The sequence below is a fragment of the Candoia aspera genome, chromosome 4 (genome assembly GCF_035149785.1).
Source record: "Candoia aspera isolate rCanAsp1 chromosome 4, rCanAsp1.hap2, whole genome shotgun sequence".
NCBI lineage: Eukaryota > Metazoa > Chordata > Lepidosauria > Squamata > Boidae > Candoia > Candoia aspera.
Genome location: NC_086156.1, coordinates 91,233,617 through 91,253,043, shown reverse-complemented (window position 1 = coordinate 91,253,043; position 19,427 = coordinate 91,233,617). Strand labels below are relative to the sequence as shown.

At 36.0% G+C, this 19,427-nt stretch overlaps 3 protein-coding genes across 3 annotated transcripts; 1 reads left to right on the top strand and 2 right to left on the bottom strand.

The window, feature by feature from the left end:
- Nucleotides 1–574: 574 nt before the first annotated feature.
- On the bottom strand, nucleotides 575–1,501 carry LOC134496607 (olfactory receptor 14A16-like). The gene has a single exon (XM_063302323.1). It carries the CDS (start codon nucleotides 1,499–1,501, stop codon nucleotides 575–577), a length of 927 nt encoding a protein of 308 aa, XP_063158393.1.
- Nucleotides 1,502–10,153: 8,652 nt separating this feature from the next.
- LOC134496606 (olfactory receptor 14A16-like) lies at nucleotides 10,154–11,119 on the bottom strand. Its single transcript, XM_063302321.1, has one exon. The coding sequence runs from the start codon at nucleotides 11,117–11,119 to the stop codon at nucleotides 10,154–10,156; it is 966 nt and encodes a 321-aa protein (XP_063158391.1).
- A 4,434-nt stretch (nucleotides 11,120–15,553) lies between these two features.
- Nucleotides 15,554–16,531, top strand: LOC134496605 (olfactory receptor 14I1-like). Its single transcript, XM_063302320.1, has one exon. It carries the CDS (start codon nucleotides 15,554–15,556, stop codon nucleotides 16,529–16,531), a length of 978 nt encoding a protein of 325 aa, XP_063158390.1.
- Nucleotides 16,532–19,427: the final 2,896 nt, after the last annotated feature.

Here is a 19,427-nt window from a genome sequence, read left to right as displayed (position 1 = left end):
TTTCACAATTTAAAATAGGAGAATATATGATGGAAGGGTCCAATAACTTAGCATCATTAACCTTACACTAAAACACAATACAATAGAGTACTTAATATCTAACACAAATTTACTGCATAACTATTTTAATATATTTTCTCCCATCACAAGTCTACTAATCATGAGAACAGGTTATTAATTTTCCTGTAGAATTCTTCAGCTAACAGGGACCAAAAAAGTTCAATCCACAGTGACAATCTTAAACTGCCAATGGAGGCCACTTTTAAAAACATCTTTGGGGGAAAAGGCAAGAGACATAGATAAAAACCAGATGTGTTATTCTAACTTGATGGGGAATGACCAACCATGAATTTTGCTATACATCATCAAGATCGTGATAACTTTTTTAGTTTAGGATAATTATTCTTCAAAAACTGGGAATGTTAACATTAGTTTCATTCCCCATGCCCCATTTACCATTAATATAGATCTCCTTTGGGGGGAGATGGGCGGTGGCAAATCAAATAAATAAATAAATAAATAAATAAATAAATAAATAAATAAATAAATAAATGTACTTGCATAAAAACAAAGATCACAGGTTTTCAAACAGAAATGGCCTCTGAATTTTTGAAAGAGCAACTTTGATATCCTTGTTTTTCATGCTATAGATTAATGGATTTAGCAGGGGTGGAACAATGGAATACATTATGGTAATTATGAAATCAAGGTTTGGTGGTGTGTTAGAAAGGGGCCTTAAATAAGCAAAGCAAGCAGTAAACAAAAATATGGAGAAGACAATAAGGTGTGGCAGACATGTGGAAAAGGCCTTTTTCCTTCCTTGAACAGAAGGAATTCTCAGAACAGTGGAGAAGATCTCCACATATGTAACAACAATAAAAACAAAACAACCAAATGCTATTATAGCACTGAATAATTGAAGTCCAATTTCAGTTTTATATAAACCAGAGCAGGCAATCTTAAGTAAATGGGGGATTTCACAGTAAAACTGATTGACAGCATTAGAGCAGAAAGGAGTGGTAAACGTTTCAGTGGTGTGCAGTAAAGCATTGAGAAAACTGGCAAGCCACACACAGCCAACCATTTTGGCACAAGCTTTCCTGTTCATTACTAATTGATATTGTAAAGGATTGCAAATGGCAACATACCTATCATATGCCATGACTGTAAGGAGGGGAATATCAGAGACCACGAAGAAGAGAAGGAACAGGACTTGAGCAACACACCCTGAATAGGAAATATACCTTACATTCATAAGACAATTAAAAACAGCTTTGGGTAGAATGACTGAAACCCAACCAATGTCCTGCATGGCTAAGTTCATCAGGAAGAAGTACATGGGGGTGTGAAGGTGGTGGCCAAAAACAACAGCAATGATGATGAGGAAGTTCCCCGTTACAGTCAGTAAGTACAATAACAACAGGAGAGCTGCATACATAATCCATATGTTTCCAATCCTAGAGAATTCCAAGAGAAGAAATCCAGATGTGTAATTATCCATTTTAAAGATGAATCAGGGTATCTCTATAAGAGAAAGACAGCTGTTAAATATTTTTGAATTTAGTTCACATTAGAAAGATCAGAAGAACAACTGATCAACTTTCAAAGAAATTACATTAAAAATTAACCTGCAAATTTATATAATATATTTTGAGCAGCAGAGTAATATCCTCCAGATTCAATTTCCTTGCTTTAAAGTTTTATGTGATATTTTTAGCTATATTTAGTATCCACATACTTTATGGTAGTACTTTGTAATCTAACTCCACAATTTATGTTTCCAGTTTTAAAATTAACTTAGAACTCCTCTGAAATATCTCCATGATTGGGATTGTAGGGAAGAGAAATCAGACTTTCATTGGGAAGAAACAAGAAAGAGATAAATCACTATATATTCCATCATGTGTTTTTTTACACAATTAGGAGTGCGACTAATCACATTCTTTCTGACATCTCTGTGAGCCTTTTCTTTATCTAATACATTGTAGGGAGATACAATTCTGCTTTTCTGTCAAGCAAAATTCAACGTAATATAAAGCAAACCCTTTTTCTTATCAATAGAACATAAAAACAGAATGAAAGAGTTTGAAGAAATGAAATGTGGGAGAAAGAGGAATTGGAAAAAAATATTCTTCTAGAGGGTGTTCAGGTGTAAAATGTCAGTGGCTTGAACATTTGTGAATTTAGCTATACTCTAATATTAAACTCTCATTTTCTGTTTGATTGCTATTTCTAATAGCTTTAGAAACATCATTTTTCTTTCTATTTTAGGATTAGCCACATCAAGTATGTTTGGTGAATGCTTATAGTAGAAATGTTTTTTGCATCATTTTTTAAAATGTTTCTTTTTTAAGTTCCTTTTGAAATGTCCTAAAAGCACTTGAGAAAAAACAAATTGGCCTGCTTCCTTCACCATTATTATAACTAGTCAGGTTTATAGTGATTTCTAACATTCATATTTAATAAAATCCAGACAACCTTCAGGCTGTAGGAGTTCTCATTTAAGGGATTACTTTTAACTTTTTGGAATTCCTCAAAGAATAAATCTGGAAAAGCTCCAAATGACCTACACCACTTGGCCTTCCTGTGTAAAAAATAGAACGGACATTCTGAAGACCTAATTCACTTTTGAACCTCCTTCAGCTGCTTGTAAATGTAGAAACAAAACAAAAACCACAAAAACCTTGATAGTGCCACATGAATAAATACTGCTTTGATTCAAAACGTCAGTTAGATATCTTGTTGAATTGACTAGATTCATTTTGAATGTCAGATAAAATCAAAATATCCAGACTGATTCATGTTCACTGATATGAAACTAGGTTGAATGATAACATGGTGAATCTTCTAATCAATACACCTTGATCTCAGGCTTAGTAGACTGCATCCAAACAACCCAGTAATTATGTTTGCTATGCTAATTAGAAATAATCTATGGGTAGAGATAACACTTCGTATTTTCTCTTTAGATTAACATAATTCATTGAATTTTACTTAAGGTATTTTCACCCTCTTCTTTTTTAAAAAAAATACTTGAAGAATAATGCCTATGAAGGTAGTTGAGGAAGAATAATCTATTTTAACTGAAATTATAATGACAAGGGATAGGGCAGAAAAAGCCTATGTTGAATATTTGCAGGAAAGAAAGGGAGAGATAGAAATAAATAAATGACTCACCACCCTTATTCATGCAGATCTTTCCACATACGATTGGAACATTGTATGCTGTGGAACCATCAGTGAGATTTTATCTGATTTCTCTTGCCATTTCCCAAAAGTTATTAAAAGCCACTCTCCATTGGCAGTAGAATGCAGGCACTATGGATTAGAAGTTTTGTGTACCTCTTGGGATATTTCCCAAGAGTGTGTGTAACTGTGGCCGAAGAATTTTACAAGGAAATAAATATTGATTTGCAAGTCTGATAAGAAGAGATTACATCAAAATAGCTAAGTATCTTTGTTATCTATCTATCTATCTATCATCTATTTATTTATTTATTAATTATATATTTATTACTGCTCATCTTCCCCACTCAGGGGACCCTGGGTAGTTCACAATAAAACAGTATAAAATACCATAAAATCAGAATAATATCAATAAATATACATATAACATATAATAAAATCCAAGTGATGGCAGATCTAAATCCCCCCAAAGGTTATCGTTTTCTGGCAAATTTTAAATAATGGAAATCTAAATATTCCCCATTTATTTATTTAGAATAAGTCATTTTATTTCTAAGAGATATTGTCCTAATTTATGTTGCAAAGTTGGTGGCTAAATATCATTAATATCTTCTAAAATTCAGGTGGATTTTCTTGTTATTTATGCATTGTCATGATTGTTTTTATAGATGCCTATATAATATAGTGTATTGGTTCTCTTAAATATCAGGGTCTATTTTGAGTCCATCGTGATATGAGTAATCCCCTGATATATATCAGTCCTATTCAAACATCTTTGTTCTATGAATCTGTGAAAAAAAAGGAGTTCACAATCCATATAGATTTCTTGGGACTGATGAGGCACAATGGGACAGCAAATTCAGTGAGAAAGTATCATGCTTTTCAATGAAGCTCAAATGCAATTTTCTTGTGTTTTCTACCACAGAATATTGGGAAATTATGCATTCATTTCTGTTGAGATAAGATCTGCAAGTAACTTCAAATATCATACAGGGATGGCATTTACCCCAGAACAATTTTAAAATATTGCTGGTCTCATCAGAATCAAACATCATGTTGGCAGATGCTGGGAAAGCCTTTAGCCCAGGAGGTCAAAAAAGTCACACACCAAGCATTTCTATAAAAATAATTTATTTACAGAAAGCAAAAACAAAAGCAAAACATTTAAAGGACTTAGCTCCCTTTGGAGCAAGCCTTGCTTGCTACCTATCAGCAGAGAGGAAAAAAAGGATGTGAGAACAAGTCCGGGCAGGTTTCCTCCTCCCCCAGGTGATTTGCATGAAGCACATGAGAGGAGACAATCTAGCCAAAATGATTAGGCACATATAGCAGTCTTAATCTGTTAGTAGGAAAACCTCAACACTCCCCTTTTTACACTATAGATTAAGTTGCAAACCAATCTTCTCTGACAACTCTGTGTCTTGGTACAGGAAGAGGTTTGGTTAAAATATCAGCAATCATGTCTTTTGATTCACAATATTTTAATATTATTTCTCCTTTGCTTATCATATCTTTGATATATTGATATCTAATATTGATATGTTTTGTTCTACTTCTGCAGGCTTCAGATTTTGCCATAGCAATGCAAGCTTGATTATCCTCATAAACAGTTATAGGCTGGTTCACTTCCATGCCTATGTCTTTTAACAAATGTTTAAACCATGTAACCTCATTACAGGTTTGTGTTAGAGAATAAAACTCTGCTTCTGCAGTGGAAAGAGCAACAAGTGTTTGTTTTCTAGAATGCCAGCCTAAACTAGATCCAGCAAATTGAATTAAAATCCCAGAAGTGGATTTTCTGTCACTGACATCTGCTCCCCAGTCAGAATCAGCAAAAACCTGCAATTTCTCAGTTCCAGAGGCATTTAGCTTCAGGCAATAATTCTTTGTTCCTTGCAAATACCTCATTAACCTCTTCAATGCTGCTTTTCCAGTAGATGTAGGTTTCTCTACCTGTCTACTTAAAATGGCCACAGAATTTGAGATATCTGGGCGAGAGTGATTTGCAATGTACAGTAAACTTCCAATTGCAGATTTATAGTTCTCTCCCTCAGTTAATTGAGTTTCTCCTATATTTTTCTGAAAATCTATTATCATCAGAGTAGAGACTGGTTTAGTCTTGCATATTAAAATATTCTAGGAGCTTTTGAATTTTACTACGTTGGTTTAACAGAAAGCTACCATCCTTGTCTCTGTGTACTTCCAAACCTAGGTAATTGGTCACAACTCCAAGGCTTTTTAATATGAAATGGCTTTTCATGCAGGCTTCAAAATCAAGCCTTTGTTTTTCTGTTGATGTGAACAGCAGCAAATCATCAACATAAATGCACAGATACATACTGACTTGTTTGTCCTTCATATATACACAGGGATCTGCTTTTCCTTTTTCAAAACCAAAATTCTGCAGTTTTTCATCTACTTTTTGGTTCCAGGATCTATCAGCTTGTTTTAACCCATAGATTGACTTCTGCAGTTCACACACTAGATTCTCCCCTTTTTCATAGCCAGGGGGTTGCTGCATGTATAATCTGTGATCTAAATCACCATAGAGAAATGCAGTTTGAATGTCATAGTGGTTAACTGACATTCCCTTGAGTGCAGCAACTTTTAACAGTAATCTAATTGATTCACCTTTAGTAACTGGTGCAAAAGTCTTGTCAAAGTCTAAATCTTTCCTTTGAGTGAACCCTTTTGCAACTAACCTTGCTTTATATTTTTGGATTTTGCCATCAGCATCCCTTTTCAGTTTGAAAACCCACCTACAACCCAGACTGAGTTCAATGGGAGGTAGATTTACCAGTTTCCATGTTTTATTTTCTTTCAAGGATGCTAACTCCTGTTGCATGGCAGATTGCATATTTTGTGCAATCTCAGGTGGTAAAGCATTCACTTGTTCTAAAGACTCAGGTTCTGTGAATATGTGAAAAGCCTTTACTGTTTCAGCCTGAAAACGTGATGGAGGAACGCCTTTATTACTCCTCTGAGATCTGCAAGGTAATACAGGGCTTAAATTTTGACTCCTATCACTTTCCTGAGAAGCATCTATCTCATCAGACAGATCTTCAGTTTGCTTTTCTGGTTTAATGTCCTCATCAGGCAAAAGATCACCATCAGCAAGTCCTTGCTATTCTCTTGTGGTGGTCAGATCAACTGGAGAGCTAGAATTTAATCTCCCCCAGTTTTGTTCAGCAAAAGAAGCACTTTTGCTAATTATTAATTTCTCTCCCATTATGAACTTGTAGCTCCTCTGGCTTTGTTCATAGCCAACAAAGATGGCTTTCTTTGTTGTGGGGCCTCCTTTCCTTCTCTGTTGTTTTGGAATATGAACCCAAGCAGTGCTACCAAACACTCTAAGATGGGTTACCTTTGGTTTCACACCATAAAACAAATGGAATGGAGTGTCCTGAATCATGGAGTTATTCAACCTGTTCTGAACATAAGTGGCAGTCGATATTGCCTCTCCCCAGAACTTAAAACATAATCGTGAATCTTTTAACATGCATTCCATCACATTTTGCAAGGTTCTGCCCTTTCTTTCAGCAACACCATTTTGCCGAGGGTTGTACGGGTTAGAAAGAATTTGTTCTATCCCTTTTTCCACTAGGAACCTTCTGAATTTGTGAGAAAGGTATTCTCCTCCTCTATCACATTGGAGTGCAGATACAGGCCTAGGGAATTTTCCATTTGCCCATGTCACAAAACTTTTAAATTTCTCAAATGCCTCATCTTTATGTTTCAAGATGTAGATAAATGTGTATCTTGAGATATCATCAATGATTGTCATTGCATACCTTGCTTATCCAAGACTTGGAGCAAAAGGACCAATAATGTCAGAGTGTACAATTTCCAAAGGTCTAGTTGTAACTCTGTCACTGTGCTTACTCACAGGAGCTTTCAGTGTTTTGCATTCTTTGCAAACTACACAGTCTAAGTATTTATCACAGGGTTTTATCTTTAGGTCAGCACACAGCTCTGGCATTTGTGCTATATATTTGAAATTAGCATGACCAAATCTCCTGTGCATCAGGTGTACACATTGGTCATGATATGGTGTGTTGCCAGCTGCAGCCTTGCAGCTTGGCTTCCTTGCATTTTGCACAATGTACAAGGAGTCTTTTAACATACCAGTAGCACACAATTTCCCATTTTTCCGTATCTCACAACCATTTTTCTTAAATGTTATGATATACCCTGTTGCAGCCAATTGTGCCACAGATAAAAGGTTTGATTGTAAATTTGGCACATACAACACACCTTTTACAGTTTCTCCTAAGCAGGATAAATACAAGTCACCTTGTCCCATAATTTTGGTCAGAGACCCATCAGCCAAAGATACACTTTGTCTTTCAGTTTTAGACAGTGACACAAAAGAGCTTTTACAATTACATAAATGACAACTGGCCCCAGAATCTAACACCCATACATCAGAATTACCCTTCTCAGCAACCTGTGCAATCTGGGTTGTCTGAAGAGCCTTCTTCTGTGTTGCCCTTGTGTTCTTCTTCTCTGTCTTTCTACTCTTGGGTCTCAAGGCACAGTCTCTTTGCAAATGTCCAGCTGAACCACAAGTGAAGCATCGCTGGCTTGCTACCGCTGTGGCCTCAGGTTCCTTTCCCTTCTTTTCCCTCATTTTCTGGTCTTGCAGCTTTCCAGAAGAGATGGGGGGGGGGATTTTTCCTCTCTCTTCTCCCATTCAGCGAGTAAGCGCTGTGTAACATACGATGGGGTGAGGTCTGCTTCAGGCATAGCCTCCAGGGTACAAATCAGTGTGTCCCACGTTTCATTTAGTGAGGACAGGAGGATATAGGATTTCGTGATAGGTGTAAATTGGCAATTTGGTCCCTAGTTCCTCTGCCTTTTCTAAACCGAGCTTGTACATCTGGCAATTCTCACTCCATGAATTGCTGAAGTCTACCTTGCAGCATCTTGAGCATTACCTTACTGGCATGTGAAATAAGTCCCACTGTTCGATAGTTTGAACATTCTTTAGTGTTTCCCTTTTTTGGTATGGGGATATAAGTTGATTTTTTCCAATCTGATGGCCATTCTTGTGTTTTCCAAATTTGCTGGCATAGAGTATGCATTACCTTGAGAGCATCAACTTGCAAGGTTTTGAACAGTTCAGTTGGGATGCCGTCATCTCCTCCTGCCTTGTTGTTAGCAATGCTTCTTAAGGCCCTTTCAACCTCACTCTTCAGGATGTCTGGCTCTAACTCACTGACCACACCATCAAAGCTATCCCTGATATTGTTATCCTTCCTATAGAGGTCTTCTGTATTCTTGCCACCTTTTCTTGATCTCTTCTTCTTCTGTTAGGTCCTTGCCATCTTTGTTTTTGGTCATGCCCATTTTGGCCTGGAATTTACCTCCAATGTTTCTAATTTTCTGGAAGAGGTCTCTTGTCCTTCCTATTCTATTGTCTTCTTCCACTTCCATGCACTGCTTGTTTAAAAATAATTCCTTATCTCTTCTGGCTAGCTGCTGGAATTTTGCATTTAATTGGGCATATCTCTCCCTATCACTGTTGCCTTTTGCTTTCCTTCTTTCTTGGGCTACTTCTAGTGTCTCAGCAGACAGCCATTTTGCCTTCTTGGTTTTCTCTTTCTTTGGGATGTATTTTGATGCTGACTCCTGAACAATGTTGCGAACTTCTGTCCATAGTTCTTCTGGGACTCTATCTACTAAGTCCAGTTCCTTAAATATTTTCTTCACCTCCACTGAGTATTCCTTAGGAATATTAGTAAGCTCATATCTAGCTGATCTGTGGGTCTTCCCTAATCTCTTTAGTCTGATCCTAAATTGTGCAATAAGAAGTTCGTGATCTGAACTACAGTCAGCTCCAGGTCTTGTTTTTACTGACTGTACAGATGTCCACCACCTTTGACTGCAAAGGTTGTAGTCAATATTATTTCGGTATTGTCCATCTGGTGAAGTCTATGTATAAAGCCATCTCTTATATTGTTGGAAGAGAGTGTTTGTTATTCACAGTGAGTTGTCTTGGCAAAATTCTATCAGCCTATGCCCTGCTTCATTTTGTTCTCCCAGGCCATGCTTACCTGTAATTCCAGGTGTCATTTGACTGCCCATCTTAGCATTCCAGTCTCCTGTGATGAAAATAACGTTTCTTTTAGGCGTGTTGTCCAGTAGGTGCATGGTTGACTACAAGTGAAATTTCAGAACTAACAGTTTAGGCATAAATTTATTTTAAACTTATTGGACTTCTTTTACACCTCACTATGGTTTTGGCTTATTGTTTGCCTAACAACTAAAATTGAAAAGGCTCTGGGGTACATTAAATAGGGGTTCAGAGATCACCTCTTAAAAATACAGAGATAAAACATTTTAGCTCTACACTTCCAATAAAAAGGGTACAAATAATTTAGATCATCCTATACCTAGTCATCTTTTTTTCCCATGCTCCTATTTGAAGTTCAACCATGAGAAACTTGCTTGCCAGCTAAAGTCTCCCAAAGATCGACATGGATGCAGGATTGTGGAAAAACCAAGAAAAATACATGACACCATCCTGGAATCATATTAAGATACAATAAGCATATTCTTTTAAAATTAAGTTGAAAAATATAATAGTTGCATAACTTTTTAAACAGAGAATTAATTTCATATACATAAAATAATAATATATAGTTGACATTCATTCTGGAAGTAATTGTATTACTTCCAGAATGAAATATAATTCATTCATTCTGGAAGTAATAATATTTATTTATGTTCCATGCTATATCACAAAGCATTAATTTACATTAAAATATGCTTACACTGGATATAATTTATTATTGAGATTTAAATGTCATTTTCAATGGGTAGATTTACTGAGGAAGGATTCCTGGAGAATCAAACAATATTTATATCTGAAAAAGCATGCATATTTACTTCACCTATTGGACATGGAATTTAAAGATTTTTTAATTACAATATCCCTAGAAAATGTATAGACAACTAGAACTGGTTATAAGGGTAGCTGAAACTGAGAATGCTTTTTGCATAAGGGATGTGGAGAGATATGGAGAATTAGCTTCCAGAATGCCATTTTGAGTTCCTTGTTCCTCATGCTATAGATCAGAGGATTCATGACTGGTGGTACCACACAGTAAAATATAGATATAAATGGATCTAATGCTGAAGAAGTGGTAGAGGTTGGACTGAAATAGGAAAGGCTAGCACTTACCATATACAGACAAATGACTATGAGATGAGGTAAACAAGTAGAGAAGGCCTTTTGCTTCCCTTGGGTGGATGGGATTTGCAAAACCGCTCTAAAAATCTTTACATAGGAAAACACAATTAGAACAAAGAGAATGAACCCTACAAAAGAACCAAAGATGAGTGCCTGTTCTTCTCCAACATAGGAGTTAGAGCAAGAGATCTTGAGCAACTGCGGGATTTCACAGAAGAACTGATGGATGATTCTGGAACAGAACTCCAGTGTGACTAAATTTCCTGTATAGAGTATTGAATAAAACAGGCCACCCATCCATGCACTGGTTGCCATTTGAATGCAGGCTCTTTTGTTCATTACTGTTTCATAATGTAATGGATTGCAGATGGCTACATACCGATCATATGCCATGACCACAAGGAGGAAGAGGTGAGATATCACAAAGAAATCAAAGAAAAACACTTGGCAGAGACATCCAGAGTAAGAAATGGATTCAGTGTTCATCAAGGAATTCAACAGGGACTTAGGAACTGTGGCAGAGATGGAGCCAAGGTCTTGGAAGGAAAGGTTGGCTAGAAAAAAATACATGGGTGAATGGAGCTGATGGCTATAAAGAATGACAGTAGTGATCATGAGATTTTCAATGAGGGCCACCAAATAAATTACTAAAAAACTGATGACATGAAATATCCGTAGCTCCTCAGTATCAGGGAATCCATGCAGAAGGAATTCACCAACTCTTGACTGATTTTCCATAGTGCTGTAGAGGCTTTGCAGCCTGTGGAAAGGACTCAAAGATCAGACTCCTGTTCCAAGCACCAGTATTCAAGCTGGACTGGAACAGTCTGAAAAGGATTTTCTCAGACCTGGCAGTGGTAGAGAGAAGGAAACAGAGTTTTATCTATTGGGTATTTGTAACTATCCTCAAGAGGCTCATTTTTCAGGAGCCTAGTTTGGTTCAGCAGCCCTGAGGTACATTAGATGGGTGAGGAGGAGGTTGGATCTTTTGTTTACGCTGGCTTTAATCCAAAGAACCAAGACTAGATCTGTCTTTCAAGGGTTTTAATTGTAGCACAAGATAATTTTTATGTTTACCTCAGTTTTAAAGGTAAAATGCCTGTGACAAATGGAGATCTCTATCTATCTCTCTGTCTCTCCCCTGTACATATAGTACATACATACATATATTTGGCCACAGTACTTGAAAGCTGCCCATGAGGAGCTGAAGTAGAGACTGGCAAAAGATTTGAATTTTTTTAAACAAGAGATTCCAGATAAAGCCCCAGGTAGCACCCATTCAACTTGACATGTCTTTAACAAGCTCAGAACTTATTAGTACTTCTTATAAAGTGGATTATAGAAATTCATTACGTGCATGATTAAGTTATTTATTTTATTAACAGCACCATAGACTGCTGCTCTGCACAACTTCTGTAGTATACTTAAGCAAAGCAATACAAAGGAATTCAATTTCAATTGTATGTATTATGGCATTTAGCCAGCAAGCAATGCAAATGAATATTTCCACAAATCTTTTGTGGAATATTTCCACAAAAAATAATCACAAATCTGATTATTAAATCTAAGAATCAAAAATATAACTGCCCACTTGCAGAAGGAAGGAAGGAAGGAAGGAAGGAAGGAAGGAAGGAAGGAAGGAAGGAAGGAAGGAAGGAAGGAAGGAAGGAAGGAAGGAAGGAAGGAAGGAAGGAGGGAGGGAGGGAGGGAAGGAAGGAAGGAAGGAAGGAAGGAAGGAAGGAAGGAAGGAAGGAAGGAAGGAAGGAAGGAAGGTGGGCAGGCAGGCAGGCAGGCAGGCAAGCAATGGAAAAATCTTGAATATGAGATGGGCAGCTATATAAATTGAATATTACATGCACACACACACACACACACACACACCAAATCATGCTGGGTCACACAGCAATGATGAGTATGAATCAAATTTGGAAAAACAAGGATGTCAGCTTGACGACTAAGTGTGGACTAGTCTGTACTATCGTGTTCCCCATAACTACATATGGCTGTGAAAGTTGGACAATGAAAAAATTGGATAGAAGGAAAATTGATTCATTTGAGCTATGGTGTTGGAGGAGGCTCTTGTGCATCCCTTGGACTGCAAAGATAACAAATAAAGAAGTGTTGAAGCACATAAAACTTGGTCATCTCACTAGAAGGAAAAATAATAAAACTTAGACTTAGTTACTTTGGTCATGTCATGTCCCAACTTAGAGTGAAGTACCATGCTGAGACAGGGAGTTGGTCTCTAGTTTATTGAATGCTCTAGTAGATAGAAAATCCTGCCAAACTGAAGGTGCGTGAGAATCCCACACCGATAAATCCAAAACTCAATTCGGGTCTGCTCTGAGTTTCTTTGAAGGAAAGTTCAAAGCTTATAAACTATGCATGTGTTTTTCCCCCTGGATAGGGGCCCCCTTCTGCTCACCATCTGTACTCATGACATGCATGAGATCCACATCGTTGGAGAAAGACATTATGCTTGGAATGGTCAGTGGCAAAAGAGGACAAGGACACCAAAGAACACACTGGTTGGATGTAATTAAAGCAGACTCAGGCCAAAATATAAAGCAACTGAAAGACGCTGTACAAGATCAGAAATCATGGAGAGAGCTGGCTTATGAAATTGCCAAGTGTTGGAAACGAGTGAATGGATAATTATATATAAATACACACAGACACACACACACACACACACACACACACAAACACAAACCTTTTTCTATTCTTTTGAAAGATACTACAGGGATATGTCACATAGTCACCTGAAATCAAATCAGTGGTATCCACAGGGGGTGAAAAAAATCAAGATAGTTATTGTGGCACATGTAAAAAAGGAGAAGGGCTCTAATTACATAGTCACAGCTTCCTTGTTGAGTTTTTGGACCACTTCCTGAAGATAACACCTGAGTCAAACTCAGTTGGTCTCTGAAGGTTGAAAAAGTTTTAAAGGAATTATTTGGGGGGGGGGGGTTATTTTATAAATCAGTTATTTTTTTCCCTGAAATAAGTAGTCATGTCATATGGAAAAAAACAAAAATAAAACAGAACTTATTCTCCATTATGATATAATGTCAGGCAGGAAGTTGAGTGTTTTCAAATAAAGAAAAAGTGTCTACAATCCACTGCATGAGTGAAAATCCTTGGCTGTACTATACAGTTTATTAGATGATAGGTGGGCTGTTTACTAGCATCTTTTTTGAAATATTATATAATCCAGATCAAGTAGATCTTTATATCTTCACTGCTAAATCTCTATAAACGTGTCACATTAAAAAAATAACAACTTGGATTGACTTCAATTCTTGGAAATCTTTTTTTCAGTAAACCATTTTGCCATCTCACTAAGCCAGAACTCTCTGCATAAAAAGCACAATAGAACCCAAATCAGTCTGAAATACTTTTGTGATCCCAAGTATTTTGTCAGTTTTAGCTCATATCCCCTTTTTTGCCCTCGTGTCCATTAAAACACGGCTTTAGATTGATGTTACACTAGACATGCAAAAGAAACTAGCCAATGTCTAAATAATTAAAAGGGATATGCAAATAACAAACCAGAAGAGTGATTTGGTTAACATCCCTATATTGGATTTACAAAAGAGACTTGTTAAACTTTTGAAAGATTTTGTGAGAGAGGACAAAGAAAAAAATGAAAAATCAAGTTCTGGGACATTATTAGAAGGGATTAAAGATCAAGATTGTTAAAAATAAAAGGAAGGAAAATAAAGTTGGCTTATTTCAACAAGGTTAAAATAGATATGTTGTTATCTCTGGTAAACTTTGACTTTTCCTGACCAGGGCAAAGATGAGGCTTTAAGGATTTGTTTATGGATAAGAGATGAGATATGGGAAGAAGAGGTCATTCATTGTGGAGCCTTTGGTGTTGTCTGAGCTTGGTTCCTTAGAGACATTTTGTTACCTAACTAGGTAACATCTCCAGTGCTAGAATGGAGCACAGTTTGCTCTTTGTTTACATACATAAGTTGCCCTGTCAGGTGCCTGCTGTTGCTCTAGTGTAAGGGGAGGTCACACTAAATACTTGCCACTTTAGCCTATGGAAGCTGTTTTTTTTCCCTGATATATATATATATATATATATATATATATATATATATATATATATATATATATATATATATATATATTTGTTTTGAATACTGCATACAAATGTCCTATATTTTCTGGTTGTATTCTAATGAAGAGACTGAGAAATAATTATATATGTTCATTATACCATTGCTAAAACAACAAATCTAATGGTGGCCTAAGACTTTTGCCCACTACTGTATAAAGTCTACAAATTGGTTTGTTTTTTCCCTGTAGAATTCTTCAGCAAAGATAATGTGTTTCATGGAGCACAGAAAAAAAAAAAATCCATTCCACAGTGACCATTTTATAATGCCAATGGAGACCATTTTCTAAATATCCTTGAGGGAAAAGGCAAGAAATAGTAGATAAAAAACTATTTAATGACTGCACAGGATAAAATCTCAACTGCAAGCTAAACAAAGCCAATGTGATTTTTTTTTTTTTTTTTAATAAAACTACATGGTGAGTCAATCAGATATTTTACCCCAAAGTAATCCATTGCTTTTTTTTTTCATTTTTTTCCTTTCAGTATATTAGTAGACTTTCTTTGCCTTTCAACTACAGCTTCATTTTTTTTTAAAAAAATCATATAAAAAGCTGTAGTTATAAAAAGCTGTAGCTTAAAGGAGTAGTTATTAAGCTTTTAAGTCCTAAAGTTCCAAAGGTGTTAAGTTTTTAATTTGGAAAGCCAAAATATGATGTCATCCCATTTTAATATCTGAAGCTGCTCTTCAAATTCTTCTGCGTTGGAAAATACTTAACAGCTCTTCTTTTATTCATGGACTTCTAATTTTTTATTCTTTTCTAGGCATATCGTGTATCTGTGTGGCGTGTGCCTTCAAGTCAGTCTTGACTCCTGGTGGTGGTCTGGACCAGTCCCTGAAGTTTTCTTGGCAAGACTTTTGAGACTGGTTTGTCATTGCCTTCTTCTTCCTAGGGCTGAGGAAAAGTAGCTGGCCCAAGGTCACCCAGCTGGCCCTGTGCCCAATGTCAGACTAAAACTCGCATTCTCCCAGTTTCTAGACTTGTATCTCAACCATTACACCAAACTGGCTACTACAGGCATATCATGATTCATATTTAAAAATGGATAATCACACATCTGTCTTTCTCCTTTTGGAACTCTCAAAAATTTGGGAAAAACAGTTTATGTATGCAGCTTTATTCCTGATACTTTATTTAATGACAGTGATAGGAAATATTCTAATCATCATTGCAGTTATTTTTGACCACCACCTTCACATTCCCATGTACTTCTTTGTGATGAACTTAGCCATACAAGACATTGGTTCTGTTTCAGTCATTGTCCCCAAAGCTGTTTTTAATTCTCATAGGAATATAAGGCATATTTCTTATTTAGGATGCGTTGCTCAAGTCCTTTTGTTTGTTTTCTTCCTGAGCTCTGAAATGGGCCTCCTGACTGTCATGGCCTATGATCGGTATGTTGCCATTTGCAATCCTTTACAGTATGAAATGATAATGAACAAGAAAGCTTGCTGTATAATGGCTGGTGGTGTATGGATAGCTAGTTTTCTGAATGCTTCATTACACACTATTGAAACATTTACAACAGCGTTCTGTTCTAATATTATCAACCAATTCTACTGTGAAATCCCACATTTACTTAACATTGCCTGCTCTGGTTCATACATCACTGAAATTGGAGTTGTAGTGTTTAATGCTATATTATCAGCTGGTTGTTTTGTTTTTACAGTTGTTACTTATGTGAAAATCTTCTCTGCTGTTCTGAGAATTCCTTCTGTTCAGGGAAGAAAAAAGGTCTTCTCCACTTGCCTACCTCACCTCATTGTTTTCTCCATATTTTTGTTTACTGGTTCATTTGCTTACCTAAGACCTACTTCTAACAGACCATCACATCTGGATTTTATAATTACAATAATGTATTCCATAATTCCACCCATGCTGAATCAATTTATCTACAGCATGAGAAACAAAGAGCTCAAAGCTACTCTATCAAAATTTCTGTGGTCATTTTTTTTTGACCAAATGGTGAACTGTGTATCTACCTTTTCATCTAAGTTAATGGGAAAGGGAAAAAGGTGACATATGAAATAAGTCTAAGATTAAGTTCCTCAAGTTTTACAGGCTTACTTTTTAAAGATAAAACAATTATAATTATGCAGATGACAATGATGTGAAATTTGTGTCATTTTCATGAAGAGATTTCCAACTAATATATAGGTGTTTTATTTGACTTCTCAGCTTCAAAGATAATCATGAGGGCACCAACTGAAAAATAAAATCAAAACTAGAAATTTTAGGGAAATTTGTAAATAATCCATATATTAATAAAAAGAAGACATGACATGTATTTTAAAATAATGGAAATTTATGTTTGTTTCTTTAGGATATTAAGAAATGACTATGAGAAAAATAAATATTACCATTTATATGGGCTTGAAAAAAACACCCAACAAAATTCTGAAAGAAAAATAAGAAACTGAGGGGAAATGAATACTCCATTATCTCTAATCTTCATCTATCTAACTATCTATATCTAAGAAAAATAACTGAAAAGGAATTTAATCCAAATGTTGTGTTTTCATTGTATTAGAAATAATACCATAGCATTGTAGTAGAAAAGTTCATGATAGGCTAATCAAGAGAGTAACATAGGAATCAGCACTGAAGAAGAAAATGGAACACTTTCACTAGCAGTATTTTCCCTATTTATTTCAAATGAATATAATATGGATATAAATAATCAACATGTTCAGTGCAATTCTTATTTTCTCTCTTCCTTCATCTCCAATTACATCGCAAAACCTCAGGGAGCTAGCCCATACAAATAGCATCTTGCATTTTTATTGAAGCTGCCAAGAATTACACAGTCAGAGAGAACCTACAAGAGTACAGAATTTTTAGCATAGGCACAGACCAGAGTTACCAATAGAAATACAGTAAAAATAAAAATACAATAAAAACAACACAGGATGAAAGTATTATAATTGGCGGTGAGTTCATCAGTGGGCAATCAAAGTCAGCCTACTGTAATTATATGGGCAGTACAACAAAATTTGGCTACATTCAAAGAGACTGAATCATACTGATCTAATAGCAACAAATGTACATTAAAAAAAAATCAGAATTTCCTGAGTGTTTTATCAGGTTTAAGCTAAGTCCTGGGATCCTTATAGAGGATACAGTACAACAAGACATGAGCTGCAGTTTCAATAACCCCTTTTCCACAGGGGCACAATCTTAGCCCATAGGGAACTTTTTTGTATAGGCATTCAAAAACCGCTCTGGGGAGAAAGTTGAAGTGTGGTAAAGTTAGTGTTCTTCAGAATTTGGAGGTAGTTATATGATGTCAATATCTCACTGGATGTAAAAGGGGCTCAATTCCTCAGAAGAAAAAAAAAAAAAATTCTTAGGTACAGCAGGCTGTCTTGTTGAATTTCCAGGTCTTTAATACATTGTTTAAATCCATTGAGTGCCTACTCCTAGCCCATCATTAAGAATGCCTCCATGGAAAAGCTGAGATGTTGGAGTTTTCGTGAAATTGTCCTGGTCTATATTGATTTGTAATTGTCCTCAATAAACAAAGAACCCACATTCAAAGACTTTTTTAAAAATCTTTATTTATTTATAATCAAAAATATTTTTAAAAATCTAAGAACAAATCAAGTATCTCACAACAAGTTTTGTATATATTGGGGTAAACAGGAAGAATTTAGCCTATTATGCTTTCAAAAAGGGATGCATTTTTCCCCAATTGAATCAAAGGTAATTTTTCTGGTACGTTTATCTGAACACCTCCCATCTTTTATATGCCATTTTTTTCCATTACAATTTTTCCATATTTTTTTATACCCAAGTTCTAATGATGGATCCATCCTCTAATGATGATTTTTTTCTAGTATGGTGCCAACCTTGCAGAAACCAATTAAATTAAACAGTTACTGTATATTTTCAGTTCTTTGAGCTGTCTCAGTAAATAAAAGCTTACTAAATATCAGAAAGCATATCTTGGAACCATAACTAAATATTCTGATATTTGTGCTGTTAATCTCTCTAATCGCTTCTGTCCAGAATCTTTGTAGAAGCTCATGGGAGTACCATACATAAATATAGGTACCTTTTGCTTCACCATACATCACCATACAATATTTGTATAGGCCTGTCCCAATCACTTTAGCAACGCATATGTGGGTGTAATAGCATCTATGAATCACTTTTAAGTAATTTTCCCTGATCTTTGCTGATGTAAATTATAATGTGGACTTTGTTTATTTATTTATTTGCATTTATTTATTATTCAAACACACACACACACATGCACAGTAAAAGACTATTGGTGGTTTACATACAAATAAAATAAATATAAAACCAACAACAAAAATACAAAAAAATTAAAATAAGGAAAAAAAAATAAAAGCATATAAAAACCATCATAAAGTACGTGAAACTCACAGCCCATAATCCCATTCATCCAAACAATCAGTACAGCCATTGCATTGGCTCTGCCACACTCTCACGTCCCCATACCCTTTGGCAAAACCATGTCTTGAGTGCCTTGTGAAAAACCAGCATAGTTGAAGCCAATCTGATCTCTGAGGGGGATGTTTCACAGGGCAGTTGCCACAGCAGAAAAGGCTCTCCTCCTGGGTCTCATCAGACAATAGTCTTTGGCTGACAGGATATACAACATGCCCCACTTGGTATCCTTCTGGATCAGCTGGTGCAAAATGCAGTGGCATGGGTAGTTATGTGAGCTTGTTGATCAGCAAGCATTATACTTCTGATTCATGAGCTGGTGGTCAGTTTGCTTCTGGGTTCAATTCAAGTTGCTAATTATAACTTATAAAGCCCTACATGGTATGCAGCCAGGTTATTTGAGGAATCATCCCTTCCCAGTTACATCTACTCCTCCCATCAGGTCCAGCAGAAGAGGCATGTTACAGGTCCTGTCTATTAAGGAGTGATGTTTGATGGGACC